Genomic DNA, 12,009 nt, shown 5'->3' with positions numbered 1-12,009 from the left:
TTGCCCAACACTTTCCCTGGCTGCCACTGATCTTAAATAAAAATGTTCTCTGCTTCATCACAGGTTTTGGACATATTTGTAATTTTTTTGAAATGATTAAAGATTTCCAGATATGTTTCAGTTAGGTTAGATCTATATATTTTTTTTATCAACATCAAAAAACTTCAGATAAATAATCCACTTGTTTAGAGAGAAAATGTTGAATACTTGTTAAATAAAGTAGTAATATGTTGGATGAGTGTGTTGGGGGAACTGACCCCCCCCCCCCCTTCTACAAGGGGCAACTGGCCCCCAGGGGCTAATTACGTTTTTGCATGTCATTTGTACAATCACAAGCTCAGTTTGCGCTTGCTAACTGTAGTCAGTATTAAAAAAAATTGTAAATGCATAAAACAGATTAAATGGATTTTAATACATGTGTGAACCTTATTGGGGTAACTAGCCCCCCTATTACCCCTGTACAATAAACAAACTTCTTATAGCAAAAAAGTATAAATTGCATCCGTTTGGTTGCCTTATAGTTTATTCTCCTAAGCCTAATCATCACCCACATACCCTTTCCCTCCAACATTTTAATATTTTTGTTCGCCAGTAGACAATGTTCTTAGGGGGGGCTAGTTACCCCATCTTACCCTATGTGTTGCTAAGGAGTTTGGAGGAGACAGGGGAGGTTGAAGTTAGCTTCGGGGTATTTTATGAAGTCATATGAAAGTATCATTTGCTACTCCATATACCGGTTGCTATACCAGCTCTTGCTGTTCTTATATTGGACTTTGTCTATTCGACTGTCCCAAAGATCGGATGTTTACCAGAGAGAGGTCTCTCCTGTTGCTTCAGAGTAGTGATAATCACCTGATTGTACAGAGACCTAATCAATAACACTCAGATAGGTCCTTTTTTTAATTAATTTTTTAGAATAGGTTGGAGTTATTGCTGTATTAGCTCTTATTAATGTCAGTATTATTAACGTATTGCTTTACGTTGTATTTAATTAATGTAAATGTCTGACTGTGAATACGATTCCATTTGAGTTGAAGCAAAGATAACTTTCTAAACCTACCAAAACATTTCAAGGATTCATATTGTTTTACTTTCTATTTAACTGTAATTGTTAAATAATTTTTTATGTGGATAGTTTATCTCAAACTGTTCTTCCAATTCTATAAGTGAAAGGGACCTATAGCGACGAAATTCCTGTAACAACCAGGTCACGCAGAAATAAACGGCAGGATGTTTTAATGTGTTAACTGTAAACTCCGTCAATCAAACGCAATACTCAACTTTCAAGAGTCTTATTGGTGCGTCGTTCAGTCATGGGCAGAGACGCTACCCTACCGCTATATAAATAAGAGAGAGAGCTCCTAGTACTGTAAGGACATTTCTAGTGCCGAGGTTGGGTAGGGAGAAGGCAAGCCACCTGTTGCGAAATAAACGAAGTCTGACTTGACTTTCCTGATCAGGTAATTTTATCAAGCCATTTGTTTGCAGGAATTTGGGTGAAAATAGAAACTTGAGAGGTATTCAAAAAAGTGTAGCTTCTACCTGAGATTGTTCTGTGAGATTGTGACTGTGATGCGCGCGATTATTAGCCTATCAACCTAAATGATTACGTCTGTCTTTACCACCTAACTCTTTTTTTTGCCTACATAGCAATTTAATATAGCTGGCATTAGTTTAACAAAACAATTTGGTATGCAGCTCAAATATAAATTATTGTTTTAACTTAACCTAGTAGAAACCGAGAAAGGTGTGTTTTACATTGAGTCGGTCAACATTTATTTTCTCAAGTCAACAACTACACTACACGGTGTTGAATCGTTCTATGGGGCATTCGGTGGTAGCCTACCGATCCTAACGGTTCCTAACGGCAAAACTATGACGTAGCTTTGTTGGCTGACAACACTCTTCAAACTGTAAAATACGGCATTAGTGTAATAGCGGTTGGGTGTAATTTAAGATAATCTGGACAAAAAGGTGTCGACGCTGTTTTTTTCCAGGCAAAAAATATAAACTGTTCGAAAATGAACAAGGGAGACACGGAGGTCGATATGAAGGAGGTTGAGTTGAACGAGCTGGATCTAGAGAAATTGCCGATGACCGGAGATGGCGCGGGAGCCGAGAAGAACGGTAGTGTGAAGTTGAAAGTCCCAGACGAGGATATCAAGTTTACCGGTCTGTCCAAGGAAGAGCTCATGAAGGTTGCTGGCACACCCGGGTAAAAATACTTCCTGGTTGTACGACCTCCAACAAACTAGCCACCTTTTAAAACAATGTAGCTATCTATGTTGCTCAAAATCAACCTTAACTACGGGTCACCTCTGGTTGCTCCTTCCTCTCTGTTCCAGGTGGGTGAGGACTCGCTGGGTGCTTCTCGCCTTGTTCTGGGTAGGCTGGGTGGGCATGCTGGCGGGGGCCATAGTGATTATTGTCCAGGCCCCCAGGTGTAAACCCATACCAGAGATGAACTGGTGGAACCAAGGCCCCCTCTATCAAATCTCTGACCTGAACGCCTTCAATAAGGGCAAGGGAATCAAAGGTACACACACACACACACACACACACACACATACATACAATACTTGTCCAAAGTTTGTGCATGTAGAGCAGTGATCCACATCGTCTTAGAAACGTCAACGGCTTATTTTTATTTGTCTAGAAGTTCACTCTATTATACATTTTACCTCATGCCCAAAACGTGGGGACATCTTTGTGGGGACCTGTCTTCCCCTCATGTATACATACCAACATTACACACATCCCCCCTGAGTGTAGTCAGTATCCTGTCAGTTGTGTATATGTCTGTGTCCTGTCGGTTGAGTGTAAGTCAGTGTAGGTTGAGTGGGAGTTAGGTTGAGTGTAAGTCAGGCAGCCTCGTGACCATCTATCTCATGGCTCTACAGCTGCCTCAGTAATGCTGAGTCGGATAACAGCTATCTGAGTTAAACTGAACTAAAGAATGCCTTCAAGTCCTCTTTCGGTTGGAAAAACAAGCTAAGGTAGTCAACGTTGTGCAGTTTTTTTTTAAGGAAAGAATGTTTTATTTTGTTTCTCTGATGATAATTATAGCACTTTAATAGAAAAGGTCTCCGCAAACATTCCTTCACTTATTTGTTGTCAAGAAAAACTGAAAAAAATGTTTTGTCTCTTGAAGTTTTCCCATCCTGATATGTAGGTTAGGGTAAACTGTTTGTGGATTAAGGAAACACACACACACACTTTGTCCAGCCTCGGGAGCACACACACTTGGTTCAGTGCTCCCTTCACACACAGACTAGATCTAAAGGAGAGAGTCACACACAGCTGCTTTGAGTCAATACTCAGTCAGTTAACCACACTCTGTGCCTCCTCTCACATTCCATTTTTGTTCCGTCTCCCTTCTCTTGGACTGTAGATTCTTGTATTCTGTCACTATGTTGTCCACCAAGTAAAATCATGTAAATGTACTTACCGATTGAAAGTTATTGTGTATGCTCTTTGAAACCACTTTCTGACAGTCTGACCATGTTTCTATCTCTCTGTCTCTGTCTACCTCTCCTGTCCCTCCCTCTTTATCTGTCTCTGTAGGTGTTGTAGAGGTTCTGGACAGTCTGAACCAGTTAAAAGTGAAAGGCTTGGTTCTGGGGCCTCTCCACATTGTCCAGGAGGACACTGCCATCTCCTTGGACCTGCTCAAAATAGTCCCGGATGTGGGAACGGAAGAGGACCTGCTGGTTCTGCTGGACAAGGCTCACAAGAAGGGTGGGTGTCTGTGAAGTGTCAGCGTATGGATCTGAGTTGGTACAGACAGGTGGTTCTGAATGCACCTGAGGTGGTACAGACAGGTGGTTCTGAAGGCACCTGAGTTGGTACAGACAGGTGGTTCTGAATGCATCTGAGGTGGTACAGACCGGTGGTTCTGAATGGACCTGAGGTGGTACAGACATAGGTAGTACGGAAAGCTGAAAGTATCAAAACTAATTTAATGAAGAATTCCCTCGTGTGTTATGGTTACTGAGTCTTCGCTTAACATTTTTATAGACATTTTAAAATAATCTACAGCCTGTTTGCAACTTCCTGACCATTGGTCTTGCTTTGAATGCTGATTCAGCACAGTTGAAAGCCAGAGTAAAAGCAGCGTGTAAAAAGAGGAAGTCTACCAATCAATCCAACTGGAGGCAGCGTTTCCTGCCTGGGGGAACGCTGTAGGTTACCTTGGGGACCCAGCCAAGAACAACCTGACCATGTTGTCTTGTTTTAGTTACAGAACTACTGAAGTACATTATGAGTAAGATACAAATTTGCTGACATGTGGTTATATGTAGGAACACTAATCCTCCTGACTCCTCCTACCATGGTATTATAAAGTAATATTAGTCATGGACATTGATCCTCTTGACTCCTCCTACCATGGTATTATAAAGTAATATTAGTCATGGACATTGATCCTCTTGACTCCTACCATGTTATTATATACTAATATTAATCATGGACATTGATCCTCTTGACTCCTCCTACCATGGTATTATAAAGTAATATTAGTCATGGACATTGATCCTCTTGACTCCTACCATGTTATTATATACTAATATTAATCATGGACATTGATCCTCTTGACTCTTCCTACCATGGTATTATAAAGTAATATTAGTCATGGACATTAATCCTCTTGACTGGGGGTTATGGGTCTGTTATGATGCAAATGTTCTGAGGATTGACTCCTGTATTTCTTTCTGGCAGGAATGTCAGTGGTGCTCAACATGACCCCTAACCCAGGAGCTAACCCATGGTTTGGATCTGACAGTCTCGGGAAAGTCCTGGACAAACTCAGGGTGGGTGTGTGAGAGGTGTGTGTGTGAGGTGTGTGTGTGTGAGAGGTGTGTGTATGTGAGAGGTGTGTGTGTGTGTGTGTGTGAGAGGTGTGTGTGTGAGGTGTGTGTGCGTGTGTTAATGAACCGCCTTTCCTGCGGTACCCCCCTGACTGGGGAACTGTGTATCCTGAATGTGTCTCATAGGCTGCTGCCGAACACTGGCTGAGCGTGGGTGTGGATGGGGTACAGGTGTCGGGCCTCGTTGCTGCCAGCACATCTCCTGAATGGATCTCGCTTCGGGGTGTTGTCCAGAGGAACGCCACAGAGGACACAAAGAAGAGGTAACCAAAGGGCAGAGGACGAGAGAGAGAGCCGGACGTTCAGATAGAAAGACGACTTGAACTGGATGATGTAAATCGTGCTGGGTCAGGAGATGCGCTGTTAGGACTCTGTGGGGTCAGTAGGAAGACCGGCTAAAAGGCTTTCATTGGATCACAGCCTAATTCAGTTAGAAGGAGCAGAAAAACAGACCCACATGCCGAGCAGCCTGGGGGCTTTATTCTTTCTGCCCCCTGGTGGTCAGGCAAGGCTTTTGCAGTGGCCCAGTGATACAGAAGGTAGTGCCCTCTCCTGGTCATTTGGCGGTACTGTGGCTGTCCAGGACAGGCTGTATACATTCAGCAGTGCAGTATTAACAAGATGCCCTTTAAATGGAGAATGTTTAACTGGTTGCCTCCCTCCCTCCCACTCCCTCAGCGCTCTGATAGGCATTGTAAATGGTCTGGATTCCCCAGACGTCTCAAAACTCCTAAACACCTCCGGCGTTGATCTGATACTGTCTGATGTACTGAACCCCCCCAGACACTCAGGTAACACACACGCACAGACATACGCATGAACATTTACTCAAACAACATTGGTGATTCTAACACCCACATACACTCTTCTCCCACCACGGATGCTTGTCATGTAATTAACTTTTAAAACACTGAAGAGTCATCAGATCAGGATACTATGTAAAGCATTCCCAATACTAAGAAAGGTTTGACTGTCATCTGAATAGTCCTTCACATCACCCAGGAGTCATCACTGATGACACATTCATTATATAATGGGACCTGGTTAGCCTCCACTGTAGCCTTGGAATGAGACGTGTAACCAGCGTAGTATTATTCATTATATCATGGGACCTGGTTAGCCTCCACTGTAGCCTTAGAATGAGACGTGTAACCAGCGTAGTATTATTCATTATATCATGGGACCTGGTTAGCCTCCACTGTAGCCTTGAATGAGACGTGTAACCAGCGTAGTATTATTCATTATATCATGGGACCTTGTTAGCCTCCACTGTAGCCTTGGAATGAGACGTGTAACCAGCGTAGTATTATTCATTATATCATGGGACCTGGTTAGCCTCCACTGTAGCCTTGAATGAGACGTGTAACCAGCGTAGTATTATTCATTATATCATGGGACCTGGTTAGCCTCCACTGTAGCCTTGGAATGAGACGTGTAACCAGCGTAGTATTATTCATTATATCATGGGACCTGGTTAGCCTCCACTGTAGCCTTGAATGAGACGTGTAACCAGCGTAGTATTATTCATTATATCATGGGACCTTGTTAGCCTCCACTGTAGCCTTGGAATGAGACGTGTAACCAGCGTAGTATTATTCATTATATCATGGGACCTGGTTAGCCTCCACTGTAGCCTTGGAATGAGACGTGTAACCAGCGTAGTATTATTCATTATATCATGGGACCTGGTTAGCCTCCACTGTAGCCTTGGAATGAGACGTGTAACCAGCGTAGTATTATTCATTATATCATGGGACCTGGTTAGCCTCCACTGTAGCCTTGGAATGAGACGTGTAACCAGCGTAGTATTATCTCAGGATAAGGGGAATTGTCACGGTGGTTTTATGAAACGTTTCATCTCCTGTCACTCCATCCTCCAGGTGTCCAGCGGGCCGAGGCCATCCAAGGCCTGATCTCAACCCAGAAACAGAGCTCCTTGGCTTGGGGACTAGGAGGTAGGATCAGAGAGGATTAAAGGCTTTAAGACTGTTGGCCAGGCTATGAAGATAGCACATTGACAGAAAGCCAGTTGAAAATGCCAGGTTTTATACCTATATATATGTTTTTGCATAGTTTGTAATACAACTTTTAGTGGATTTGTTTATTAATATAATATATACTCGTTCTTTCTTGGAACAGGTATTTCCGGGAAGCACTTGGCGTCCGTTGTGGAGAAGCCAGAACTGGTCAGGCTTTATCACCTGCTGCTGCTGACGTTGCCAGGGACACCCGTCTTCAACTACGGGGATGAGATTGGGCTGACGGACCAGGGCACGGGGAGCCCTGTGATGCTGTGGGACACGGAGGAAGAGCCAGCCACCGACCAATCGGGGAAGAACCAGACTGCAGAGGTCATTATGACATCATGAAGCACTCTGATGTTCCATGCCAAGTTCTAATCTGTTCTAATGACACGTCATGATTCTGACCCTGACAATGTACTGTAAGCGTTTGAGGCCCACATGGTAACGATAGCTAGTTGTTGAGATCATTTCTGGATAAATATAACTGAAATACCTAATTTGTACGACGCAGTTATTTAACTAGTGTAGCCAGAAATCCTGGCATGCACATTCGTTAAGCAGGACGTTCGTACGAGTCAAACATTAAAAAAGGATTTGTCCCAAAGTAGTGGGAAATGCCCTATTTAACAAAAATAAAACGGTAGACATCTCACAACAAATTAGTCAGGATTATTCTGAAATGTCTAAGTACTTCTGCACTGTTCCCTCTCTCAAAGCCTCTGATGGAACATCAGTCTCTCAGAATGAATTGTCCTGTCTTAGATTGGCCACAGTAGGGCGCACAAGTACCCACGTAGCTACTGTAATGTGGTCAGGTATTTCCAGAACTATTCCACGAGGCGGTGTGATATTGATGTTGTTCCGTTCAGATTAAAGAGTGTTGTGGGGAAAGAAACGGCCTCGAACTCGGCTGCCGTTCTGTGGAATAGTCTTCCAGAAAAAACATCATTAACCCCTGCTCCGTTTCAAGGCCTCACCTGAATGACTGAGCGGTAGCTTGCCCCGAGATTGTAGGATCCCTGTGATAGACCTGGCCGGCGGTTGTGCTATTAGCTCGCTACGTAAAAGATGATGAGTCTGTCCTTGTTTGTAGCTGGTGTAATTGCTGTCAGAACCAATCAGTCTCATTTAAGGGCTTCAGGTGACGGCAACACACTGGACTGAATAAATGTCAAATCCTTATAGCACTAAAATTATTTGCTCACCAAGTTCTTATTTATTTACCAGGTAAAATTTTATTTTAGCAGTCTGTAATAAACAGTTTCTAACTTTTTTTCCAAACAGCGTTCTAAGACTTTTATAGTTCATTTATCGTTAGACCTGGATTCCTGTAAGTTTGTAACCTAGTCGTTTGTAAATATTTAGATATTTTGTAAATTACACTGTGTGCTTATACACGTTTATTTGAGAGGTCACTCAGTATTTAAAAAGCATAAATAGCACTGTTAAAGCTGTTAAAATCCCTTAACAATGCAGGAGCAGAGGGCTGACAGGGGAATTGTGGTTTGCATGAAAAGCCATTTAAATGGTTTTATTACAAAACATTGAAATTAAACATGACCTTTCCCCCTGCCCAGAACTTTTCACGTGGTTCTTTCAGCTGATCTTGGGTTGAGAACGACCTTCGCTGACTAACTCTGCATTGGTGTTTCTGGATCTCCCTCTCCAGGCTCAGAGGACCTATCGTCTGACCTGCCGTTCGTGGTTTAAGACGCTCTCTGATCTCCGAGGTAAAGAGCGCTCCCTCCTGCACGGGGACTACTTCCTCCTCCACTCCTCCACCTCCTCCCTGGCGTTCCTGCGTCTCTGGGACCAGAGCGAGAGATACGTGACGGCCGTCAACTGGGGCTCCACCCCCGTCACCATGAACCTCAAAAACCCAGGTATAATTTTGATTCTGGTATCTCTTATTCACTAACCCAGGTATACTTTACATTAGAGTATAATATGCCTGATTCACCAACCCAGATATAATTTACATTAGAGTATAATATGCCTGATTCACCAACCCAGATATAATTTACATTAGAGTATAATATGCCTGATTCACCAACCCAGATATAATTTACATTAGAGTATAATATGCCTGATTCACCAACCCAGATATAATTTACATTAGAGTATAATATGCCTGATTCACCAACCCAGATATAATTTACATTAGAGTATAATATGCCTGATTCACCAACCCAGATATAATTTACATTAGAGTATAATATGCCTGATTCAACAACTTAGGTATAATTTACACGACAGTCTAATATCTCGTATAGAACAAACAAGGTATAATTTACATTTGAGATTAAAATCTCTTATTGAAAAGCCCAGATATAATTGACATTAGAGTATAATATCTCAAATTAAACCATTGAGGTATAATTTACATAAAAGTCTAATATTTCTAAATAAACCCCCAAGGTATAATTTATATAAGTCTAATAAACCACCGGTATATAATTTACATTAGAGTCTAATATCTATAAATAAACCACCAATGTATAATTTTACATTAGAGTGGTATATCTCTACAACTGAGGTATTATTTACATAAGAGTCTAATACCTCTAAATAAACCACCGGTATATCATTTACATTAGAGTTTAATATCTCTAAGTAAACCACCAAGGTATAATTTACATTAGCCTATATGTCTAATTAAACCACAGATGTATTATTCCCATTTGAGTCTAATATCTCTCATTCAATAACCCAAATATAATTTACATTAGATTCTAATATATCTCATTCAATAACCCAGATAAAATTAACATTAGAGTCTAATATCTCTAATTAAACCACAGAGGTATAATTTACATTAGAGTCTAATATCTCTAAATAAACCACCAAGGTATAATTTACATTAGAGTCTAATATCTCTCATTCAACAACCCAGGTATAATTTACATTAGAGTCTAATATCTCTCATTCAACAACCCAGATATAATTTACATTAGAGTCTAATATCTCTAATTAAACCACAGAGGTATAATTTACATTAGAGTCTAATATCTCTCATTCAACAACCCAGGTATAATTTACATTAGAGTCTAATATCTCTAATTAAACCACAGAGGTATAATTTACATTAGAGTCTAATATCTCTAAATAAACCACCAAGGTATAATTTACATTAGAGTCTATTATCTCTCATTTAACAACCCAGGTATTATGTACATTAGAGTCTAATATCTCTAATTTAACAACCCCGGTATAATTTCCATTAAAGTCTAATATCTCTAATTCAACAACGCAGATATAATTTACATTAGAGTCTAATATCTCTCATTCAACAACCCACGTATAATGTAGATTAGAGTTTAATATCTCTCATTCAACAACCCAGGTATAATTTACATTAGAGTCTAATATCTCTAATTCAACAACGCAGATATAATTTACATTAGAGTATAATATCTCTCATTCAACAACCCACGTATAATTTAGATTGGAGTCTAATGTCTCTAATTCTTTCTGGATGTCATTATGTAATCATCTTTTCCAAATTAGACCTCCATACAGTTTATAATGAAAAGGAATAAATGGCTCCATAAATTATATATGTGTATTAAAAAGGGCACTTACTTTAATAAAGGAAGAAAAAACAATTATGTAACAATGTATTCACAAATTAAAAAAAATAATTACATTACTCCACAAGCGACCTCTGGTAAAGCAAGCTTTTTCCTGCTCAGAGGTTAGAGGGGTGGGCTCTAAGTAGATTGCTGGGCCGGATGGGAAACAAAAGTGTTTGGGTGGGTTAGCATATTAGAGGGAAAATGACATGACAAAGGGGTTTTTGGGTTAGCAGAATAGAAGGAACATGACAAGACAAAAGGGTTTTTGGGTGGGTTAGTAGAGTAGAGGGAACATGAGAAGACAAAAGGGTTTGGGTAGGTTAGTAGAGTAAAGGGAACATGACAAGACAAAAGGTTTGGGTAGGGTTTGGGTGGGTTAGTAGAGTAGAAGGAACATGACAAGACAAAAGGGTTTGGGTAGGTTAGCAGAGTAGAAGGAACATGACAAGACAAAAGGTTTTGGGTGGGTTAGCAGAATAGAAGGAACATGACAAGACAAAAGGTTTTGGGTGGGTTAGCAGAGTAGAAGGAACATGACAAGACAAAAGGTTTTGGGTGGGTTAGCAGAGTAAAGGGAACATGACAAGACAAAAGGGTTTGGGTGGGTTAGTAGAGTAGAAGGAACATGACAAGACAAAAGGGTTTGGGTAGGTTAGCAGAGTAGAAGGAACATGACAAGACAAAAGGGTTTGGGTGGGTTAGCAGAGTAGAAGGAACATGACAAGACAAAAGGGTTTGGGTGGGTTAGCAGAGTAGAGGGAACATGACAAGACAAAAGGTTTTGGGTGGGTTAGCAGAATAGAAGGAACATGACAAGACAAAAGGGTTTGGGTGGGTTAGCAGAGTAGAAGGAACATGACAAGACAAAAGGTTTTGGGTAGGTTTTGGGTGGGTTAGTAGAGTAGAGGGAACATGACAAGACAAAAGGTTTTGGGTAGGTTTTGGGTGGGTTAGCAGATTAAAGGGAACATGACAAGACAAAAGGGTTTGGGTGGGTTAGTAGAGTAAAGGGAACATGAGAAGACGGGTTAATAGTGTGTCATTCTGTTCCAGACGTGACACTCCCGGAGCAGGTTAAAGTCAAGCTCACTACAGATCCAGAGAACCTGGCTGCCGACAGCCCTGTGTCACTGGACAAACTGGTTCTGGGGCCTGGGCAGGCTGTCCTCCTAACGTTCCCCTTCGCCTAGAGGGGCTCCGTAACAGTCCCGGGCTGGACCACAGCACAGACACCAACTGAAAACAGAATCAACACAAAAATGAAGAATTTCTTTTAGAACGCCAAGAGCTAGCATTTGGAATGTATGGGATAAAAGAACTTTTCTTCTAAACATTTCAGGTGAAGTGCTTTTGTTGGTGGTTTGAAAAGTTTTAAAAGCAACTTTTCGTTCATGTAAAATGTTGAATTGCTGGTGAACATAAAAAAGCAGTTAGTTTGGAACGTGACGAGAGTTCCTTATACTGTGCTGACTAAAAATTGAAATGAGTAAAAATAAAGAAGGTCCTGTGTAAAATTGCCTGGTAACAAGCATACAGCGACAACAA

At 41.1% G+C, this 12,009-nt stretch overlaps 1 protein-coding gene across 1 annotated transcript; it reads left to right on the top strand.

Annotated features, from left to right (window-relative positions):
• Positions 1–1,346: 1,346 nt before the first annotated feature.
• On the top strand, positions 1,347–12,009 carry LOC105029474 (4F2 cell-surface antigen heavy chain). The gene is made up of 11 exons (XM_010902850.3): positions 1,347–1,460; positions 1,998–2,215; positions 2,346–2,536; positions 3,565–3,738; positions 4,717–4,808; positions 4,992–5,128; positions 5,544–5,656; positions 6,746–6,820; positions 7,005–7,216; positions 8,559–8,772; positions 11,518–12,009. Exons 2-11 carry the CDS (start codon positions 2,022–2,024, stop codon positions 11,652–11,654), a joined length of 1,539 nt encoding a protein of 512 aa, XP_010901152.1. The 5' UTR covers positions 1,347–1,460; positions 1,998–2,021; the 3' UTR covers positions 11,655–12,009.

Source organism: Esox lucius, chromosome 24, assembly GCF_011004845.1.
Source record: "Esox lucius isolate fEsoLuc1 chromosome 24, fEsoLuc1.pri, whole genome shotgun sequence".
Classification (NCBI taxonomy): domain Eukaryota; kingdom Metazoa; phylum Chordata; class Actinopteri; order Esociformes; family Esocidae; genus Esox; species Esox lucius.
The sequence above is the reverse complement of the archived record's forward strand: the minus strand, read 5'-3'. Positions and strand labels throughout refer to the sequence as shown.

Bases quoted from the DNA above. Each gene is read 5' to 3' on its own strand.
- LOC105029474 (XM_010902850.3), top strand. From the start codon at position 2,022: ATGAACAAGGGAGACACGGAGGTCGATATGAAGGAGGTTGAGTTGAAC. The intron at 5,657-6,745 runs GTAACACACACG...TCCATCCTCCAG, and splicing joins GAACCCCCCCAGACACTCAG to GTGTCCAGCGGGCCGAGGCC. The intron at 7,217-8,558 runs GTCATTATGACA...CTCCCTCTCCAG, and splicing joins GGAAGAACCAGACTGCAGAG to GCTCAGAGGACCTATCGTCT.